At 35.1% G+C, this 23,639-nt stretch overlaps 1 protein-coding gene and 1 long non-coding RNA gene across 2 annotated transcripts; both read right to left on the bottom strand.

Annotated features, from left to right (window-relative positions):
* Window positions 1–1,702: 1,702 nt before the first annotated feature.
* Window positions 1,703–22,478, bottom strand: LOC125235706. Its single transcript, XM_048142271.1, has 3 exons — window positions 22,268–22,478; window positions 15,914–16,311; window positions 1,703–4,298 (listed from the first exon to the last, which is right to left on the bottom strand). Exons 2-3 carry the CDS (start codon window positions 16,110–16,112, stop codon window positions 1,837–1,839), a joined length of 2,661 nt encoding a protein of 886 aa, XP_047998228.1. The 5' UTR covers window positions 16,113–16,311; window positions 22,268–22,478; the 3' UTR covers window positions 1,703–1,836.
* Window positions 7,619–11,585, bottom strand: LOC125235708. Its single transcript, XR_007178121.1, has 4 exons — window positions 10,355–11,585; window positions 10,030–10,100; window positions 9,463–9,558; window positions 7,619–7,766 (listed from the first exon to the last, which is right to left on the bottom strand). It is a non-coding gene; the product is annotated as an uncharacterized LOC125235708 (long non-coding RNA).
* Window positions 22,479–23,639: the final 1,161 nt, after the last annotated feature.

The raw sequence follows: 23,639 nt of genomic DNA, 5'->3' as shown, positions 1-23,639 counted from the left end.
TCTTGGCACCTTACCACAGGGAACCGATTTAGAGCCGATTTTTTATTTATAAAGTATTTATTATATTATTTTTATAGTTACTTAATAGGTTAGTATAGTTTTTAAGTTAGTTTTATGTCATCATGGTATTTTTAGCTTTTATTGAAATTGATAAATTTATATTTAATTTGCAAAATTGTAATATTGTAAGTTGACGTTAATGCTATAATTACATCAAACGTAACTTTATAATTTTATATTCAATATCCACAATACATGATCACAAATCAGTCGCTGTCAAAAGAGTGGTTGATTTGAAGTCTCAGATTCTACACAATACACATAGACAATCTGAGCTTCCAAATTTAAAACTTAGTCAAGCATGAGTCGATTGCATATTCAACCTTCACAATAACATCATTTGTACGATACACGTGCAAAGTGCAAAAATATACCACACGTTGGGGTTGGAATGAAAAAAAAAATCAGTCCCCACTTTACATGTAGGGGGGGTACCCTAACAAAAAAAAAATCCACTTTTTATTTTACCACTTTGTCGGCGTGATTGATATACATATTGGTACCAAATTTCAGCTTTCTAGTGCTAACGGTTAATTACTGAGATTATACGCGGACGGACGGACGGACGGACAGACAGACATGGCGAAACTATAAGGGTTCCTAGTTGACTACGGAACCCTAAAAATGTTGTCAAACACTTGAAGTTTTTTGGCAGACATTCTGTAAGATAGTAATTTAAGCGCAGACCAGTCTGGCGCAGTCGGTAGGGACCCTGCCTGCTGCGCCGCGGTCCCGGGTTCGAATCCTGGTAAGGGCATTTATTTGTGTGATGAGCACAGATATTTGTTCCTGAGTCATGGATGTTTTCTATGTATAGTATTTACAAATTATATATATTGTTGTAACACAAGCCTTCTTGAGCTTACCGTGGGCCTCAGTCAATCTGTGTAACAATGTCCTATAATATTTATTTATTTAAGCATGTACCTATTTCACAGCTGCCTTTTTTCCCATTTATTTCGGACCAATACAAACAGTAAGCCACATTAATTTGGTAAACGGGCTTCATCATCATCGTCCTTGCGTTATCCCGGCATTTTGCCACGGCTCATGGGAGCCTGGGGTCCGCTTTGACAACTAATCCCAAGATTTGGCGTAGGCACTAGTTTTACGAAAGCGACAGCCATCTGACCTTCCAACCCAAAGGGTAACTAGACCTTATTGGAATTGGTCCGGTTTCCTCACGATGTTTTCCTTCACCGAAAAGCAACTGGCAAATATCAAATGACATTTCGCACATAAGTTCCGAAAAACCCATTGGTGCGACCCGGGGTTCGAACCCGCGACCTCCGGAACGAAAGTCGCACGCACTTACCGCTAGGCTACCAGCGCTTAACGGGCTTCATAAATGGTAAAATTATACAATACAAGCTTTCGCACACTTTCATCATCGAAGGTATCTGAACAACAGCTTGTAGGTAAACAGTAATGGACATGAGAGTTGTATCGGACATCGGTGTTTGTTTTAGCTTCTTCTGTCTCTTTTGCCTCAGAGCTTACATTTTTTCTATATAAATGAGCTTGAAATTCAGATTTCAAAGGTATTTTTGCGTCAGCGTTTGTTTTGTTATGTTTGCAGCACACATTGATTAAAACTTTAGGAACAAGATGGAATGTGGGAGGAAAATAATAATGCAAAATATAAAGAAAAGATTAATTTAATAACATGGCACAATCACAAAATATCAAATAGTATATCCTAAATAACCAGTCTTACAGTTTATTAGTTGGTATAATTACGAAAACAAAAATCGGCCAAGACATTTATGCACTGGCTTAAATCAAGTCAAGGCTTTTGTGTACTCCGCACAAAACGTCTTCTGTTATTAAAAGGCCGCCGCCTTCCTCTAATGTGCCGCGGTGGGCCCTTTTGTTGGCTTGTTTGTTCTGTTTTAGGGACTTTCTTCCTGTTTGGAGGACCCTTACGCGAGTTTTGACCGACTTGTGTTCTTGGCTGATTTTTTTCAATTTAACTTTACGTTCTTCACTGACAAGAAATTCTAAAATTTCCTTATCGCTATTAAATGCCATTCTACCTTCTACTTTAACACGTTCAATTCGACTTACGTAACTTTTACATATGTGTATAAAGTCTTTAACATCGACATCTTTCACAATATCCTGGTAACGCGAGTACACTTCATTTATCATGTAAATGACGTTTGATGGAAATATTGTCACTAAATCTTCTTGATATTTCTTCTTCTTTAAAATGTATTCGATGTATTCATCTAAGGTGGGATATTTCTCAGAATCTTTGACACAGTTAATATATAGATTGTATACAGACAAAATTCTATCAAACTCCATTGCATCAATTTCATCGTAAGTAACATTTACTCTACCTTTGTCACTGTCGTTGTTGATAACTACTTTTTTAGAAATCTCTTTTAATTCTGCATAAAATGATTTGTTATTCTCAATAATAAAGAATGGACGGAATGTTTTGTCACATATTTCAAACATACCTCTATCATCTTTTGATTTCTTTTCAGCATTCATAAAGTACATTAAGTGCACGTAGTCATTAAGATTAACAACTGCTCCATCATTAATATCATCATCGCCGAACATGCCTTTGTGATCCAACTTTAGGTATCTGAGTTTGCTTATGTTAAAAGGTTTTTCAATTTTAGATACGAGAAATCCATTAACATTTTTAAATATCCTTTCTATCAAATAATACACTCTTTCTCCATATGTTGGAATCTTTTTCAAAATCATAACATGCCTAATTACGTCTCTACGTTTCTCAATAGCCTCTAAATCTAAATTGTAATCTAGGCTCTTTAATATTTCGATCATACAATGTGCTACCCCATAATACATTCTCAAACGTTCTTGTGTAAAATTTTGCGGATCATTTCTAAATAAGCATGATGATAATTCTACACAGTACCACAAAGCAGTTGGCAAAGACGTAACATGAGGAGGGTCTAGTGGCAATCCCGACAACCCTATTTTACACTTGTATCCACTAATGCGACGCATTACATACTTTTTAAACTGTTTAACCACATTTTTATCCATCCATTCTTTATTTTCGCAATTTTTCCACAAGATGTAATAAAACAAACCAATATTGTAATTTATCTTTTTGAAATCCAAATACGTTGCCGCTAAAATGTAATCATTGTATTTATCAAATTCATCTGTGTCGATTAGCACGAGACCTCCATGGTATGGTCTTCGAGTACGCGGCTCTGTCTTATCCGTTTTTGTTAATAATTGTTTATATACATTTAAAGTATAAAAATATCCAATAGACTCACTTAAATCTGCATCGTTCAACAAAAATAACGGACAATCCATCGTTGACTTAAATTTATTAAAACTAGCAGGTGATACTTCGGTCGATTCGGTTGTTCTGTGGAAGATAAGTTTTTCTAACATATTAAATTCTGTTAATAATATAACAGGTATTCCTTTATCGTCATCGAGAATAATATCAGGGAATTCTATTTCTTGTTCAGCTGGAAAGTTAACGTCAACTATAGGCTCTTCTTCAATTGGATTATCAAATTTTGTCTCGAATTTCAATGCGTCAAACGAGTAAGATTTTGTGTCACTGACAATGTAATTAATCAACGTGGAAATTGCTTTCTCAACTTCAACCTTCAAACCGTGAGATTCAGTGTTGAGATTAATATACCAATCGGTTTTAACGAATTCAGCCAAAAATACATTTTTATCTTTTGTGTTGAGAATAGATTCACTCTTTTGTGATTTGGATGACAATTCTGCAAACAACCTATTCCGAAGTTTCTTTAATTTATCTATTTCTTGCAACGCAAGGGCATCGTGTTTGAATTTATTTATATATTTCAATTTAATGTATGACTTTAAATTTTCCTTTTCATCTGAAAAATTATCCAGGTTTATTTTATCGTAGTCATATTCCTCTGAAATATTCACGTTATCAAGGAGTTTATAATTACGATAGACAACGCATTCACATTTCAAAAAAGACGCGACTACGGAGAGATCTATGTCATATTCACGTTGGTTAAAGGCATGGAAAACTACCTTTTCGTATTGCATGTCTGCATTTAGCTGAAAACATCTCATCGCATCGCCATGGTTAATTAAACCATCAGTTATAATATAAAGCAACTTAATATTATTATTTTCATTACAGATATCACTTTTGCTTTTAATCCATTTAATAATTGTTCCTGGATCTGTACCCATATCTCCACATTGCTCATTATATGCTACAACAGTTGTGTCTTCATCAACTTGTAACAGAACAAGCGTCTATGACGAGGAAATGGACTCGTTATTACATATAAAACTTACGGTGAATCAACTTTTTCTTGACCAACTTTTTGGTGCATATTTCCTTCGGGATTTCATTGAATATTTTAACAAATAATATCTTTGATGTTTAATCACATGTATAGTCACGTCTTCACTCATAAAATTCACTATTATTTAATGTAAAACAGGTTGGAAAAACGTATTTATCAACAAACTACGTTCACATGGACGAAATACTGACACTGACAGTTGTCAACTGCATAGCGTTCCGATATTATGTCTTGGTTCCAATTACAAGTCAGAGTAATAATGACTAATATTGATCTATACTCCTGAATATATCATTCAACGTAACAATTAAGTAACAAATGAGATCTTTCATTGCGAAGTTACTTACTAAATTGATTTAAACAATCTTTCACAAAATAATATTTACGTAAAAATATTTACGGAACACTCCACTATTGGACTACATAGGTATCAATACCAATAGCTCTGTCTCTCTCTAAAACAGCTGCAATCTGCACGTGTTAATAAGCAAACATCCGCGTGATGATCGTGAACTTTATTGCGTAGAGCGTATGAGTGTAAACAAAGCACTTGTGATCTTTTTCTTATGTGCGCAAGTTAATGGCTTTCTGTCGATGTTATGTCGATACTGTGTCGATAGTCGATAGTATGTCGATGTTATGTCTATACTGTGTCGATAGTCGATGTTGTGTCGATGTTATGTCGATGTTATGTCGATACTGTGTCGATAGTCGATGGTATGTCGATAGTATGTCGATGTTATGTCGATTGTGTGTCGATACTGTGTCGATAGTCGACGGTATGTCGATGGTACGTCGATAGTCGACGGTATGTCACGATTAAGATCTATAAAAGGGTCGGAGCGAGCCGACGCGCGTCATTCTTAAAATATCCACAAGACTAACAGTGTCTCTGGCTTTTGTGTGTTACTGGTGAGTGAAGTTGTTCTGCTATTATTTCTCTGTTTGTTTTTACTTGGAAATTATTCTAAGTGATTGTAAACTTTGAAATTGTGTCTTTGTTTGATTGTGCGGGGACAATATCGTCGTACAGTTGAACTTAGACCTGTGGTGGAATTGCTTTACCGTCAGTTGTGGGGTTATTTTAGTGTTCTATTTATAGTGTAGTGTTACATTTAAATTGATGTGTATAGTGAAGTTTTCTGTGCTTTGTTTCATGAGTGCCGTCAAGCAATACAAAGACTGGGTCGATGTATGGCTGGTGCTTGGAGATAAGTCTGTGTTTGGTTTTGTAGGAAGTAATTCTTGCAAAACTAAGCTTAGATTATAGCACGTAAAGGAAACTTCACTCGTTTGTTTAGTTGGTCAGTAAAATTGAATTTAGTAATTTTCTATGGGGTTATTTTGTGAAAGTTATAAGCCAGATCATTGTTTGTGACAGACTGTTGTCCGGCTAAGCGCTTTATACCTTGCGGCTGTTAAACATAAGGCGTTTAGGAGTCTTTTTGTTCCAAGTGGAGGGCTTGGGCGTCTTTATTTACTTACAAAAGGCGTACTTTCTCACCGGTCTCAAAGAGTCCAACTGTTAGATGGAAGTGAGGACTTTCACGATTGACGAAAGACATTAGGAGTAATCCTTGCTCACTGAAGTCGGCAGTATTTGAGGCTGGGGTCCTATATATATTTATATTTATTTACTCGGTGCTCTAGTCCATGCTGGCGTTGGTCGCTGGGGATTTAGGTTGTGATCGATCCACATCTAAGTAAAGTTGATCGCAGCTGGGTTTCCCATGTGGCTGGTACTGGTGTGTCCTAGAATACTGGATATATACACGGATAGGGCGATCTACTCTCTGCTACCCTAGCCCGCGGGCAAGAGCAGAGGGGGGGATCAGAACACAAGCCTATAGGTTGCCTATCTCAGCTTCGCTGGCTGAACTGTACAGTTCTAGTAGGGATACACTTGTACATATTCTGAACACAAGATCTATGGTAAGTGAGGGTCTGTGTTTCAGATATGTTAGAGTAGGGAAAACGATAGGATTAGGGTAGAGTCACACACTATTTCTATGAAAGTAGAGTTCTTTTATGATTGGTTTTGGAATATAATTGGTCAACGTGTATTGTGGAGAAATAATTTAACTACTACTATTTATATGGTTTAAATGGACTTTAAATGTGGTGTTTACTATCTTAAAATATGTGGTAAAACTGGTAATTTATAAAATCTCTTATTACTTAATTTATTTGAGTGAAATTAATAATTGTGGTAGCAATTTCTGATCTTTCGGTGTGGCTGCGGGACACTTAGTGTTGCTAACTGGTTTTTCAAGGTAAATTCTATCAAGTTGGTTAGGGAAACAAACTATTCTTTGGAATAAAAAGCATAGGTTTGTTATAGGGCCCAGTGGCATGCGAGCGCCGTCCACTGATGGAAAGTCAAAAGCTTAGAAAAGTTAGTAGACTTAGTTCTTATAAAAGTTAGCAACTGCTCGGTGTTTCGATAAAACATTAGAAAGATCGAGAAGTTATGGTCTATTAGCAGTATTGGGGAAAGGGGGTTTAGCTAGGGAAAAAGGAACAAAACAAAAAGGGGTTAGTTCGTAGATAGATAGCCCTTCAGGCTTACTTGCTTAGGATCCTGATAAAGTGGTTTGATCAGGTCAGGGGTCCCATACCGTATCGCAAGCCCTTGCCCAAGCCGGGACCACTAATAAGGCGTAGCGGATGATTACCAAAATATTTTTTAATATTTATTTCATGTATGTTTCACTCACTAACTTTTATTTTAAAATTTCTTCATTACGTCATTAATTTTCTCACATATAACTTTCTAGGCCTAAATCTGATAAAATACTCTTCTATAACACTATATTATTATGCTACAATAACCTTTATTCTTCTTTAAAATATAAATAAATAAAATTTTAAATATTAGTCAAAAATACAGCTGATACTCATTAAAGGATCTAGGTTATCGCGGATCACATCGAAGGGTTCTACTTATTCACGCTAGACGATCACAAGGCCAAATTTACGGGGTATATTTAAAGGGGGGTTAGCTATACTGTTGGTTAGTCAAGTAAGTAAGTAAATAAGTAAGGTGAGCGGAGGTTTAGTTACATTTGGTTCCGTGCCCAAGGGATCTAAGATGTGCTCTGTAGAACACATCTTGGATACCAAGGTTTATAAATAAATAATAGGAATTAGCCTTACCAGGCTACATTTGTTGTTGTGAAAACGAGTGGGTGTGCTGTATTTCTTGACTTATTTCATCTCTAAATAAAACTCATATACCTAATATTTTTATTCAATCGCTATTTCATAAAAACTAAAATAACTTTATTGTTAATAAACACGTCTGTAGTATTTTCTTCCATTGTTAATTCTTGCCGCGTTCCGAGCGAAGTTATGCATCAGTACAGAATCAATTATATTTTCGTCTTCCTCTGGTATCTGTAAAAATAAAATAATAAAATTAAAGTAGCGTAGTAAACTTAGACAAAATCTATTTCTAGGAAATTAGCTCATAATCGCAGTGGTTGAATTAAATATTGTCCCGATTAGGCAATTTTAGCACCATTCGGGTTGCATTGCTACGTAGCAATTGTTGGCATTGGCACATCTTGACGTTCCTTTGCGCCTGTGCGTAGTACTATTATTTATTCTGTGTCTTAATGTATGTTTTTATGGCTGTTGTATAGGCGGGGCAAGTACTGGAAATACTAGGTACTTATATAGAAAAATACCCATGTATCTAAAATAATAGGAAGCGCGGAACTGTAGCACTTTAGAAGAGTTTGCCACCTAGTGACCGGAATTGGAAACATAAGTGTGTGAACTATGTACAATAGCAATAGAATTCCATGTTAAAACAAATAGTTCTCTATATGTCTAGTACATTTTCATAGCAGGTTCTGCCATCTTCAGGGCTATTTTGAAAGCTATACATCACGTTTGCGCTTTACATTGGAGATCGGATAGCTTCGATGCTGTCTTATATAGTCCATGAACACTCTCTGATGTTATGTATGTTCCTGGAAGACGTCTGTTATACAGAATTTCATTTATAGGCAGGATAACTACTAGTTAGGACAGTAAGTAGGTCGTTATCATAATCTAGGTGTAAGACTATATTATCTCAGATAACCTAGGATACCTAAGCCCTAGATTTAAGACCTAGTAATACAAGAAGATAGGCTCTAGTCTAATGGCTATGGGGGCGCGATTATTCATTGTCGCGCTGAAGTACAATATTATATGGGGCGTCCCGCCATTTTTCTATGAATACTGAATAGCTACACGCATGTGGTACTATGACAAGTACATCCTTCGATGGATGGTTTGTTTGCATTTCAGTTGTAACTCTATAATCTAAAATTTGGCTGACAGGATTTCATACATCATACAATAATTTGGCATATTGTTTGTACGGTTTGTACCAAATATTGTCACTGTAATGCAGCCATGAGAAGAACAGGTTTCTGTCTGTTAAGATATAGGTATTAATAATATTAGGACTAATTTAGTTCATTAGCTTATAAGTCATCATATATTTTCATATTACATCCGTGGTAAACAGGCATACGTCCCTCTTGATGGTGAGAGGTCACCGTAGCCTATATCTGCCAATTATTTCAATAAATTAAATCCACTGTACGAATTTCAACTTTCTATACGTATATATTTTTACTGTAGTAATACAAATAAGTATGTATGTATAAATAAGATTTTTAATAGCTTCATATGACATGAGTTCGTTATCTCACATGATAAGCTGTAGGCTAGTCTAAAATAGTAAGTGTAAAACCATACAATCATTATGTTCGGTAGATTGTGTACACAGCTTTTATACAATATTACACAAGTCAGGAGTATGCCAACATACTGTACTTCATTACAACCATGTCAAACATATCCTACGAAATATTAGCATTACCAGCATCTGGGAGGTCGTACCTCGCCATACCTAACTCCACCACTGCTTGATCATTGTCACAATTGCTTAATAATTTCATGAAAATTGATTGAAATTTGTAATATTCCTGTTAAGTAGGCATAGATAATAAGCACCTATTACTACTATAAAACCATATTTTACTGAGGTTCAGAAATAGTATGTATGTGGTACGCAGTAGGTATGTAAACTTACCTAACGTGACCGGGTCCAGTCTGATTGTCGGATTACTTTGTTGTTCAGTAACGTTGAACATGAGCTGGTAGTGCAGATCAGCGAGTCCTTAGTACACTGAAAGGAAATAGTCAGACATTAGAAATATTCATATATTATAAGAGTAAGAAAAGGGTTTAGTTTTAGAGTTAGGTTCTGCCAAATTGGGTTCAATATTATTTCATTTATCTATTCACGGGGGCGCGTCGCTTAATTTTGGAACTAAGACACGCCCTGAGAAATATTGTGTCAGAAAAAACAATGCATACAGCAAAATTTACAAAAAGGAAATTAGAAATAAAAAAGTTTGAGAACCCCTGTCTTGCAGTGCATATCTACACGAGTTAGGACATAAATGAGTTAGTAATAAGTTTGCTTAGCCAATAAAATGATGATGAGTCAGTTAAGTTTGATTTTTATCCGGTCGCTCATGCCTCGCCGTTTTGCTCTACGCTTCATTTCAATTTTCTAGATAAAATATTGATGCCATGAGCTGTTCACTTTTAAATTTAATAATTAGAACGTGTTATTATAATAAAACATAAGTACCTTTCATTTATATGAAGTCAGTAGATATATGGAAGACGGTCCAACCTGAAGCATGGCCTCTCGGGTAAAACCTGAAATTGTATATATGAAAAAAATTAGTTAAAAAAGGGTGTATGTATGTTTAAGGAATCTTATTTATAAATACGTATCATTAAGATTGTTTATATTTATCTAGGCCATTCATGGTTAAGAAAAAAAAAAGAAGATCAACCATACTCATTTTTCTAAGTCATGTAAGATTTCCTGCCGAGTCGTTTTACTCACTAAGTAGAGTTAATTAAGTTTAAAAAGTAGCTGTTTAGTGGCAATGATTTTTTGTACTTACTTGAGGATAGTGCTAAGACGGAGTACAGTCCATAAAGGACACGCCGGAAAATTGTCCCGTTCAGCTTGCAACTAGTTGGAATTGTTTAGGTGTTGATTACCGATTAGATATACTGAAAATTAATACATACATTGTTTAAACCCATTGTAACAAGAACAATATTTATATTAAGTCTAGATTTTCAGTCTACATAATTTTATTTAAGTGTCCAATCCAACGTCAATCTTTATCTCTGAAAAATACAAAGTTTGTACAAGACTCAATGCTCATTTTTAAATGCCATAACATTTATTTGAAGGCCTACAAATATTACTTTCCATAATCAATAAGCTATTGCCTCAGAAAAATAATTAAGTCATTTCATTGTTTGGAACCGCAAAAATTTTATAAATTCCAAGTACAGTTAGGTAGCCTAGGTCAAGTAAATTAATCGAATATATATTTTTGATGTTTACTCTTTAAACGAGGTGTGTTCAGGAGTTTCGTGTTTCATGACAGATTGAAGAGTAAAAACAAAAGCTTACCTTTGCTGTAAAGTTAAGGATCCAGTTTATTTACGTCCATTGCACTAGGCTAGATTTTACTAGGTCTACTGTACACCTAACACTTATTGCAATGAATTAAAATAACGCGTTTTCGCCTGATTTCCTAACGAATTTATAGGTTATAAAAATTAAAACTGACTTAGTGACACAAACATATTTTACATTGATCTGAAAGTTTATTCTTCGGACCACATTTGAAATTTTAAATGGAAAACATTTGTTTTAAGTTATTACAGATTCATGTTGTAGGCAGTATAGCGCTAAAATGGTCCATACATAAATAGATCTGTCATTCTTTCGCGGACAAAGCGGTTTCGCGGTAAACAAGATAGATTGATAGATTAAAGAAAATAATTTAGCCACAGATAACATATATATACGCTTTTCCCCGCCAAAAGGTGTTCTATTGGCGACAATACTCAGCCTGTCATTGTTCTTAAGTTGGTATGGTTGATCGTCATACAATTTTGTAGCAGATGAGATTATGATCAAGGTGTCACATGTTGTCCAATGGTTTGCGGTTAGTAAATACTTTAAATAGTAATTACTTTATAAATGATGAATGTAGGACCTCTTATAAATAAAATAAAATTTTCTTTGTCTTCGAGCCAGGGTAGAGTAGGGTAAAATGGGATAGGTAAACTTTTAAAATTATTATCTAGTTTCTATTTCTATTTTTATTCTTTATTTTGATTACTTTTAAAAGCGCTGGCTTTCTGTAAACAATCGAGTGAAAGCGTAATTGAGGAGGAATGAACGAGTGTATGTGTATTGTGTATAAGTTAGAGGTGATGAATGCTTATAGATGTATGTTTGATAGATTGAATGGCTGGATATGACGGATGTAAGATATGAAAGTGTGTCTCGAATGTTTTATTTTATGGAATGAGTGGATTGATACAGACAGACAGCGCTGGAAAGTAGTCAAAACTAGTTTGGTCGGAATTTGAGGGGAACAAACAAGGGGGGGATTTTGGGAACACATTAGTCATAAAATTCTTATTGGTTAGGTTAAAATCCAATGGATTCGACCCATTTCAAGGGTAGTTTTTTGTGACTACTAACTACACAAGGTAATAAGACCCATACGAAAACCACACACCTCATCTTGAATGGGATGTATTTGACAATCGACATATTTAAGGGCCGATATCGTCTAGTGAGAACGAGGCTCTTTTCAATATTTGTTTCCTTGTTATGTGTTCAAAGATGTGAAGTTCTAGTATCATCAAATCATTTCTTCATTTGATCATGATATGGTACCGAGTTGAGGTACATGCTTATGTCATTTAAGGTTTGTTTTATAAAAAAAAAAAAAAACACTCAAACAAACTTTAAGTCAGTATATTTTATTCAAGTATGAGACATGCGCCAAAACATGTGGCTGAGAGTGATTAGTAGAGAAATTGGTTTGAGTTCCGACAATGGAGATTGAAGGCTCTGGACTTACAATGAGAGCTCTAAAGGTTTCTTCGTAATTGCGTGGGAAGTTATTGTGAACTCGTTGAAATTATTACGATAATTATTCCGGTCCAACAGTGTGGATGGAATGAATATTCGCCGCGACCGGGGAACGAGCTAGCAAGAACGGGTTAATAGGACCTATCAGATTCACAACCTGATATCCCTGGCGGTGCGTGGACTCTGAGAAAGGAGTTATCATGGTTCATTGTCGAGATTCTGATGAGCTGATTTCAAAACTGAGTCGCTAGCAGTTGCATAGTATTGGAATACACACCACACGATTAGAAATGGGGGATATTTCCGACTGATCTAGAGATATTTTTCTTTTATTCAATTTTATTGCTTCTTTTGCTAAGATGAGATTGGATTTTTTACAAACCACTTTGTATTTTATAAAAGAAATCAATCGGGGGCGAGTTGTAACAGAACAAGCGTCTATGACGAGGAAATGGACTCGTTATTACATATAAAACTTACGGCGAATCAACTTTTCCTTGACCAACTTTTTGGTGCATATTTCCTTCGGGATTTCATTGAATATTTTAACAAATAATATCTTTGATGGTTAATCACATGTTTAGTTACGTCTTCACTGATAAAATTCACTATTATTAAATGTAAAACAGGTTGGAAAAACGTATTTATCAACAAACTACGTTCACATGGACGAAATACTGACACTGACAGTTGTCAACTGCATAGCGTTCCGATATTATGTCTTGGTTCCAATTACGAGTCAGAGAGGTAATAATGACTAATATTGATTATTATACTTCCTGAATATATCATTCAATGTAACAATTAAGAACAAATGTGATCTTTCATTGCGAAGTTACTTACTAAATTGATTTAAACAATCTTTCACAAAATAATATTTACGTAAAAATATTTACGGAACACTCCACTATTGGACTACATAGGTATCAATACCAATAGCTCTGTCTCTCTCTAAAACAGCTGCAATCTGCACGTGTTAATAAGCAAACATCCGCGTGATGATCGTGAACTTTATTGCGTAGAGCGTATGAGTGTAAACAAAGCACTTGTGATCTTTTTCTTATGTGCGCAAGTTAATGGCTTTCTGTCGATGTGTCGATGTCGATACTGTGTCGATAGTCGATAGTATGTCGATGTTATGTCGATACTGTGTCGATAGTCGATGTTGTGTCGATGTTATGTCGATGTTATGTCGATACTGTGTCGATAGTCGATGGTATGTCGATAGTATGTCGATTGTGTGTCGATACTGTGTCGATAGTCGACGGTATGTCGATGGTACGTCGATAGTCGACGGTATGTCACGATTAAGATCTATAAAAGGGTCGGAGCGAGCCGACGCGCGTCATTCTTAAAATATCCACAAGACTAACAGTGTCTCTGGCTTTCGTGTGTTATACTGGTGAGTGAAGTTGTTCTGCTATTATTTCTCTGTTTGTTTTTACTTGGAAATTATTCTAAGTGATTGTAAACTTTGAAATTGTGTCTTTGTTTGATTGTGCGGGGACAATATCGTCGTACAGTTGAACTTAGACCTGTGGTGGAATTGCTTTACCGTCAGTTGTGGGGTTATTTTAGTGTTCTATTTTATAGTGTAGTGTTACATTTAAATTGATGTGTATAGTGAAGTTTTCTGTGCTTTGTTTCATGAGTGCCGTCAAGCAATACAAAGACTGGGTCGATGTATGGCTGGTGCTTGGAGATAAGTCTGTGTTTGGTTTTGTAGGGAGTAATTCTTGCAAAGCTAGGCTTAGATTATAGCACGTAAAGGAAACTTCACTCGTTTGTTTAGTTGGTTAGTAAAATTGAATTTAGTAATTTTCTATGGGGTTATTTTGTGAAAGTTATAAGCCAGATCATTGTTTGTGACAGACTGTTGTCCGGCTAAGCGCTTTATACCTTGCGGCTGTTAAACATAAGGCGTTTAGGAGTCTTTTTGTTCCAAGTGGAGGCTTGGGCGTCTTTATTTACTTACAAAAGGCGTACTTTCTCACCGGTCTCAAAGAGTCCAACTGTTAGATGGAAGTGAGGACTTTCACGATTGACGAAAGACATTAGGAGTAATCCTTGCTCACTGAAGTCGGCAGTATTTGAGGCTGGGGTCCTATATATATTTATATTTATTTACTCGGTGCTCTAGTCCATGCTGGCGTTGGTCGCTGGGGATTTAGGTTGTGATCGATCCACATCTAAGTAAAGTTGATCGCAGCTGGGTTTCCCATGTGGCTGGTACTGGTGTGTCCTAGAATACTGGATATATACACGGATAGGGCGATCTACTCTCTGCTACCCTAGCCCGCGGGCAAGAGCAGAGGGGGGGATCAGAACACAAGCCTATAGGTTGCCTATCTCAGCTTCGCTGGCTGAACTGTACAGTTCTAGTAGGGATACACTTGTACATATTCTGAACACAAGATCTATGGTAAGTGAGGGTCTGTGTTTCAGATATGTTAGAGTAGGGAAAACGATAGGATTAGGGTAGAGTCACACACTATTTCTATGAAAGTAGAGTTCTTTTATGATTGGTTTTGGAATATAATTGGTCAACGTGTATTGTGGAGAAATAATTTAACTACTACTATTTATATGGTTTAAATGGACTTTAAATGTGGTGTTTACTATCTTAAAATATGTGGTAAAACTGGTAATTTATAAAATCTCTTATTAATTAATTTTTTTGAGTGAAATTAATAATTGTGGTAGCAATTTCTGATCTTTCGGTGTGGCTGCGGGACACTTAGTGTTGCTAACTGTTTTTCAAGGTAAATTCTATCAAGTTGGTTAGGGAAACAAACTATTCTTTGGAATAAAAAGCATAGGTTTGTTATAGGGCCCAGTGGCATGCGAGCGCCGTCCACTGATGGAAAGTCAAAAGCTTAGAAAAGTTAGTAGACTTAGTTCTTATAAAAGTTAGCAACTGCTCGGTGTTTCGATAAAACATTAGAAAGATCGAGAAGTTATGGTCTATTAGCAGTATTGGGGAACGGGGGGTTTAGCTAGGGAAAAAGGAACAAAACAAAAAAGGGGTTAGTTCGTAGATAGATAGCCCTTCAGGCTTACTTGCTTAGGATCCTGATAAAGTGGTTTGATCAGGTCAGGGGTCCCATACCGTATCGCAAGCCCTTGCCCAAGCCGGGACCACTAATAAGGCGTAGCGGATGATTACCAAAATATTTTTTAATATTTATTTCATGTATGTTTCACTCACTAACTTTTATTTTAAAATTTCTTCATTACGTCATTAATTTTCTCACATATAACTTTCTAGGCCTAAATCTGATAAAATACTCTTCTATAACACTATATTATTATGCTACAATAACCTTTATTCTTCTTTAAAATATAAATAAATAAAATTTTAAATATTAGTCAAAAATACAGCTGATACTCATTAAAGGATCTAGGTTATCGCGGATCACATCGAAGGGTTCTACTTATTCACGCTAGACGATCACAAGGCCAAATTTACGGGGTGTATTTAAGGGGGGGTTAGCCATACCGTTGGTTAGTCAAGTAAGTAAATAAGTAAGGTGAGCGGAGGTTTAGTTACAAACTTCATAACATTTGTGTCCCCAATGTAAGTAAACTATTTTAGATTTTACTGAAGGCTCACCGGCGTCCAGAAGTTCCTTTTCAAATTTTTCTACATCACTTTTAAATTCGTATAAGGTTTTCAAACCATTGGTATGAAAATAACTTTCTCCCTGCGTAGACCCGGAAAAATCTTTTGCGTAAATGAAATAGTTAACCATCTTGACTGTGATTAAACTACACTGAAGAGTTTTTAGTGGCGATCCGGTACAGAATGAGGCAGCTAAGTCCTTTAAAAGGTGGACTTATCTAGTTGTTAAGTCGATATGGCCGTAAGATGTATCCATCGACCAGCAGCGACCGGTTGCCAAGCCAGCAGTTGTGTTGATCCTCGCTTCAGAAGATGCAAGGAGAGAGTTCCTGAAAATAAAGGGAGAATACGTTAGAATTTTATTTATACTTAAATTAGACTAACCTATAGGATTACGTGATTAAATTGTTTATTTATACGAATTTAAATTGTATTTTTCTACTTGTCAACTGTAATCTGTCAATTAGGGCACCACAGACTAAACTATAAGTGCTAACTTTTCAGTGTTGGATACTCTATGGCAGTTCCGACTCAATTATATATAAGCTCATTATAGTTGACTTTAGTTAACTGTAATAATTTCAAAAATAGAACTTCATACAATTTCTATACTAATTTGCGATACCTGGCAAATTTTCCTGCATCTGAAACACATTTTTTTTATTTGTCGCGTTATCGGCCAATCAAAGACGGTTATTTATTACAAACAATTGGTTGCTAGGTAATTCGATGTTGATTATCGCTATTAGGCCATTTCTCAAAATTTTGGCACCGATAGGTGAAAGATTTGTGTTTTTTTAAATGTCGCATTTTAAATTTTTTTTTGTAGGTATCGTTTGAATGCGTCTCAAACATTTCAAAAATGTCAAAGGCACCGATATCAATTAATTATTTTAGAAGTTATGATCGATTAAAATTCAGGTGAACGACATCATGATCAGGTGAAGGATAAATATACACAGGTTATCGACAACAGCAGCAGGTTAACGACAAATTGGTACAAATTTGTATGACACATGACACATTTGACAAGTTAACGACAAGCGTCGCTAACCTGCGTCCGTAGTCGATCACCTGTAGTTTGGTGGTCATTTACCTGATATGGACGTCATTCACCTGCCCATCAGCATTATAATAGTTTTTAACAGCCGCCCAAATCTCAAGGAAGGGGGTTCTCTATTCGTCAGTTTTTTTTTTTTTTTTTTATGTTTGTTACTCGATATCTCCGTCGTTGCTGGACCGATTTGGAATTTTTTTTTATTGAATGTATATTTTATATTTATAAAAATTAATATTTATTATGCACGTCAAAAAAAAAAACACTATTCAGGCCCATAAGTATATATATACAGATTGGTCCCATTTTTATCAGAACCCAGTTCTGATGGGATTCTGAAAAGGGAACTCCTCAAATCTTAAAGGCATACATATAATGATTTTTATTTTTTTATACATTTTAATTTTTTTTAATTTCACCATTTTTACAGATTATCACGAAAATTGAGGATATATATTGGAAACAAAATTACGTTAGTATTAAAGAAGAATATAATTTTTTTTATAAAAAAAAATTGATTAGTTAAAATAACAAAATTTTTAATAATCAAATAAAAATTGGCCGAACCCTCAAATTGCCGAGGGTGCTGCTTAATTGGTGTATTTAAAGCTACAAGTGACATACCTCATATTGAAGGCAATATAAGGGCCATTAATATTTTATAACCGACCTTTAAATAAAATTGTAATATAATAGCTACTCTGAAGTATAATGAAGTGACTTCACTTCAAGCAAGCACTTGCTTACTGACATGGTATTTAGATTATAATTAAGATTTCATGTTTTAAAGGGGGCAAAAACAAATGAAAAATTAAAATATGTAAATAGATCACAGAAGAGTTACTTTTAATTATAAAAATATAAGGATACTCATATTCTAGATTATGTTTTAATACTCATTATCATTACTTATTGATCCGATTGATCGCCCCTCGTAATGGTTCATCTGGCTTAATGACAAGTGATCGACGTGTCGGTTTCCTGTCACTGAGTCGTTCACCAGGCTTTATCGCACAGGTGAAGGACACACACCGCAAAAAAAGCAACAATCCTTTGAGAAATGCAGCCTAAACCGATATAACAGTAATACTTTTCTCATTTAACGCACAAAACAAATATTGAAGGTGTAAAAAAGTATTATTACGATTGGTAAATTTATCATTATTGTCGTCACCCTGTCCAAAAATGTCGTTCACTTGCCTATTTTAGCCAGGTGAACGATGCACAGGTGACCGACAAAACGCCAGTTATTTCGCCAAAACTCAAAAAGTATTAGCCGAACGAACTAAATATTTAGGTGCCTAAAAATTAAGCTACAAAATACGAAACATATGTTACAGTTAATGCAGTATCTCAAACAATAACGAAATTATGATTGACAGAATAACGACTACTTACCCGTTACAAACTCCCGTTCGAGGTAATTAAAATTTTCTATTTTCTAATCAAGGAGTAGTGAGCACTTGCCGTTGCTTGCAGGTGATGGCCGATATTGGCGGCTTCGATTCATGCGGGGTGGGGTGGCAGAGGTGGAGTAGTAATATTATTATCAGATAGTCTAGTTTTAAAAGTTAAGGATATATGCAAATAAAATACAGCAATAAAGGTAAGTAAAGTTAATAATTTGTGTACTTTTAACAACTCGAAACATGAGTACTCCGCGTTGGGACACGGAAGGTGAACGACAAAACTTAGTTACAATTATTATTTATTTCATTAATATAAAATAAATCGATTTCAAAGCATCAGGCCTCTATGTAAAAACTGTCTTTTAATATGTATTGATAATTTATTTATGAAGATATTGTATACTAAAAAAAAAGTTCCAACATAAACATACTGACAGGTGGGGGTGGCAAAATTTTGAGAAATGACCATTAACATTAATTTTAACTTGCATGAATGATATATTTCCGTCCATTGATGATGAAGATGATGACTCGTAGAATAAGTATTGTATACAATAGTGATATAATTAAGCTTTTCACTCTCGTACCGTACTATTAGGCCACTCAGCAAGCTTCGTGGCCTAAACATGGTACTCGACTGAAAAGCTTTGTATTATATCACGATTGTATAAAATACTATTTTAATTTCAACTGCAAAATTACTATTATTTTCTGACTTAGGATTATCTACAACACAAGCTTTCTTACTATGGGACTCTGTCAATCTGTGTAAGAATTTCCTATAGTATTTATTTATTTGAGTGGCACTGAAGCTTTAGTATGTATTTTCATGTGCTCTGCCTACCTCTTTATGGGATACAGGCGTGATTGTATGTATGTATGTATTTATTTATATTTTATTTACCTACTTTAAAATTTAAACAACATTTCAATCGAAAAAAAAACATGAATTTTATGTAGAGTATGTTAAATTAACGAAAACCATGTACTGAAACCCGTTGTTCAGGTAATACTGAGTAACTTTTACTGTTGGATCGACATCGAAATCACGAAATGATCTCTGACAGTTTCATAGTTGGATGCTGATACGCAATAAGTAATGTGTTATTTTATTTTCCACATGAGTTTTGCAACAAAATGTCAACTATAATCGTCAAATTTTTGAGTTGACATCTTATTGCAAAATGCATGTGGGATAACACATTATTGAGTATCAGCATCCAGTTAGTTAGGTCGATATTTCCAGTAGGAGCCTAGAGTAGGTACATTTTTATTTCGCGCTTTGGGAGTTGGTGCCATAGTAACAGTTGCTCAATGTGACAGTGTGGCCTAAATGTTAAGACGATACGGTAGGGGCCAATTCTCCATACAAACGCTCTCGACTATTTCCTCCCTGGTTTTTGAAGATAGAGCAATGATTTTTTCAACACAGATTGTTATTATTTTTATCTGTGTCGGACCGTTTTGATTTTTTTGATATTCTGCTTTTGAAAGATTCTAGAGCCAATCAAAAATTTCCAAAAACGGCCTTTTTCATTGTGGCGCAAAAAAAGGTGTGATACTCAAGATTGGTAACAATTAACCAAAAAAAGCTAAACGGTCCGACATAGATTATTTCATTATGATTTAGATTCTCAAATTTCGTTCCGATTGATTAAGTTTTGAAGGAGGAAAGAGTCGAGAGCGGAACCTCGATTTTAAAGATTTTTTGAAATATCTTTTGACTGAACTGTTCTTAATGGACAATTTTTTTTCGATAAATCTAGTTAATAACACTTGTATATTTAACTAAAATTCCCAAGTTGAAAGGGGGGCTCCTTTCTATTTTAGCATTTTCGCTACCGTATCCTCTTAACGTCTTCCAGTAAATGGTTTCGGGCAGTCAGGGGGGCCTTCCTGAGCTGTCCAGAGTGGAGACAGATCTCCGAGAACTCGGCGTCAACGAGGGCTGGCGAGAGGTCGCTCTGGACCGCGTAAAGAGGCTCTTGTGTTGGAGGCCAAGACTCACTTTGGGTCGTCGCGCCAAAAAAGTAAGTATAAGTAAGGTAGGTTTTCGTTGATTTTTATACTGTATGTGTTATTGGCCAGTAATTGCAACCTTTCCTGTTATAGAAACCCCTGTGTTGCTGTGTCCCTAAGTATACACTGTTCGACGCCTCCAGTGGCGAATTAGCTCGCGACGCGATATTGTTTTGGTTTTTTTTATGACTCACAGTTAACCTTGAGACACGCCGCGCCGCTCTCAGTAACACCGTTTTGTGAGTCACAGTGCTATCAAAACAACTCGTCCGTCGCGTCGTGTTGATAAGAATGCTAACGATGTCTACAAATATTTATAACGAAAGTTATCAATTAGAGTGATTGTTTAATCCTTTGCTACTTAAATATTTTGTAATGATAAGTATTCAACCGTGTTAAAAACTTTTTATAATTTAAAAATGTAGCCATATTTTTTCTCCACTAAGTAAATCCTAATAAATTAAGCTAATCCTACTGGTTTATTATTAGGTAATTTGAAGCCCAAAATAACTAATATAATTATTACCTTCTTAAAGATCAAGAGCACTAGAAAGACGTAATTAATGGCTATATTTAGGTATTCGACTTTGAAACCACGCACGATAGATTGTGTGATACTATACAGCACGACCACGGATGATTTTATTAATTCTGATGCGGTACAAATTCACGAAAAAAAATGTACTGACGTTTAAAAAAAATGTACCCTTATGATTTTGGAGTTTCGACATAGGGCCCGTGGTCGTGCTAGGTAGGTACTCCCTGGCACGACCACACTATATTTAATGAGATTTTAAATTTCTGTTGCAGTACAAATTCACGAAAAAAAATGTACTTTTTTGTACTTACCTTTTAAAAAAAATACCCTCATGGTTTCAGAGTTTTGACATGGGGTGTGGTCGTGCTAGATAGGTGGTACTTCCTGGCACGACCACACTATATTTAATGATTTTTTTCATTTCTGTAGTGGTACAAATTCACGAAAAAAAATGTACTTTTCTGTACTTACCTTTTTATAAAAAGTACCCTCATGGTTTCGGAGTTTCGACATGGGTTGTGGTCGTGCTCGATAGGTACTCCCTGGCACGACCGCACTAAGTTTTTGAAGTAATTTACATAGTACAATTTCAAAACACTTGTTTAGTATTCATTTGACCATCAAATTAAACATAAATATAGTGTGGTCGTGCCAGGAAGTACCACCTATCTAGCACGACCACACCCCATGTCAAAACTCCGAAACCATGAGGGTATTTTTTTTAAAAGGTAAGTACAAAAAAGTACATTTTTTTTTCGTGAATTTGTACTGCAACAGAAATTTAAAATCTCATTAAATATAGTGTGGTCGTGCCAGGGAGTACCTACCTAGCACGACCCCGGGCCCTATGTCGAAACTCCAAAATCATAAGGGTACATTTTTTTTAAACGTCAGTACAAAAAAGTACATTTTTTTTCGTGAATTTGTACCGCATCAGAATTAATAAAATCATCCGTGGTCGTGCTGTATAGTATCACACGATAGATTAGCTACCCCTTACAGACTTTTAAGCCTTAATAATCTCAACTTATCTCAGTTTTATTTTATGGAAAACCCACGAATTTAAAATAATAAACAAAATTTCGCAAGTCTTTTACCAGTTCATTGTATGCAACCAAGGAATGCCACACATTAACATGTTTGTTCATAAACAATGTCTCGCATTGTACCTGCATTTGTGAGAAGCTTGGTTACCTTACCTAAGTTTAAAGTGAACATGTTGCCTTTATTTTTAAAAATAGTGGAAAAGTATTGTTACTTACCGGTAATATAATATAATGTTGTGTAGAAACGCGTTGTCAAAAAGATGCCTGTTGTCAGGACCAATACAGACTCAACACTACACAACAAGGTACCTATTTCATTAAATAGGTACCTTTATTGAACACTAAGTCCCGTTACAAAATTCTAGATTATTAGGCGTATAGGTCCATATGCTTTCACTGCTGATGCCAGACTGAAGAACAACGGGTGCGCCAGTGAGCCTTTATAGATCGCCAGGATTTTAAAATATTATGCAATATTTGCACTTGTGTCTTTATATTGAATGGGATACGTACATATAACGTAATATTAAATTTAGTGTTTACGAATACATGTACATCATCACTAAGTTTTAAATTAAGGAAAAAACATTTGAAAATGATAAGCAACTGTTGCAAAATAATATGCAATATTGACTCAATACTATTTTGAAATTGATCTCTCCATATAATTTGGAGAAAGATTTCAATAAATAAAACTTAACTTTAGAAGAAAGCACATAAGTGGCATAAGTATGCATATTGAGTTTTCACGTCAAATTTTGTCAAGCTCGATTTCTTATAATCGAATATCGGGTTCATGAGGAATTGAGGAAACTCCTCAAACCTTAGCGGTATACGTATTTGTACGGGTGTGTTTGTTGGGGTACGTATTTGTGCTTCCATCAAATAATCAAAGATTTAGGTACATTAAAAGCAGTTTTAAAAAATACCTATAACACATTTCTACATAATCCAACATTCGCAAGTACCTTTCATCAGAACCCCAAAAGCGGCGGTTTTTTTTTCCAAACAAATATTTTCTTAAAAATTATTTAGCTGTGAAGTTAAATTGAAATTAAACTGTCTCACTTAATAAAAAATATTTCGCTCATACCGTCGCTACCATTCAAGAACAATCATGAAAGGTCAAAGTCCGTTAACTGTTGATTTTTTTAACTCCCTAATTAGGAAAATATTTGCTGGCCACACGTCAATACTCAACCCACATATATGTATATTATGTAGACATATACAAGTACAAAAACAATCTATTTCGTAACAACCATATCATTCAGCTATTGTAGATAAATATGACAGAATAAAGAATATTTAACCCTTCACAAAAACGGATAAAAAATAGAAAAAAAAAACAAATAAGTAATTTACCTAAATGTAGAAGATAAATTGATAAGTGGTACCCATTGCTAACTATTATGCAACACCGTAAAATTTATTTAATTTAATCTAAAGGCATTCTCTACCAGTCAAATATAGGGCTAAATCTGGATATAAGAGGAAAATGCAGAGGTAAAAGGAAAAGATTTATTTACATAAAATAATGCGACTACATTGAACTAGTTTATATCGAGAAGTGAAGGAAGATAATATG

This window comes from Leguminivora glycinivorella, chromosome 18 (genome assembly GCF_023078275.1).
Source record: "Leguminivora glycinivorella isolate SPB_JAAS2020 chromosome 18, LegGlyc_1.1, whole genome shotgun sequence".
Taxonomy (NCBI): domain Eukaryota; kingdom Metazoa; phylum Arthropoda; class Insecta; order Lepidoptera; family Tortricidae; genus Leguminivora; species Leguminivora glycinivorella.
The sequence above is the reverse complement of the archived record's forward strand: the minus strand, read 5'-3'. Positions and strand labels throughout refer to the sequence as shown.

Coding starts and splice junctions, on each gene's coding strand:
- LOC125235706 (XM_048142271.1), bottom strand. CDS start 16,112: ATGGTTAACTATTTCATTTACGCAAAAGATTTTTCCGGGTCTACGCAG. Junction 4,299..15,913: donor GGGACACAAATGTTATGAAG/TTTGTAACTAAA, acceptor TTCTGTTACAAG/TTGATGAAGACACAACTGTT.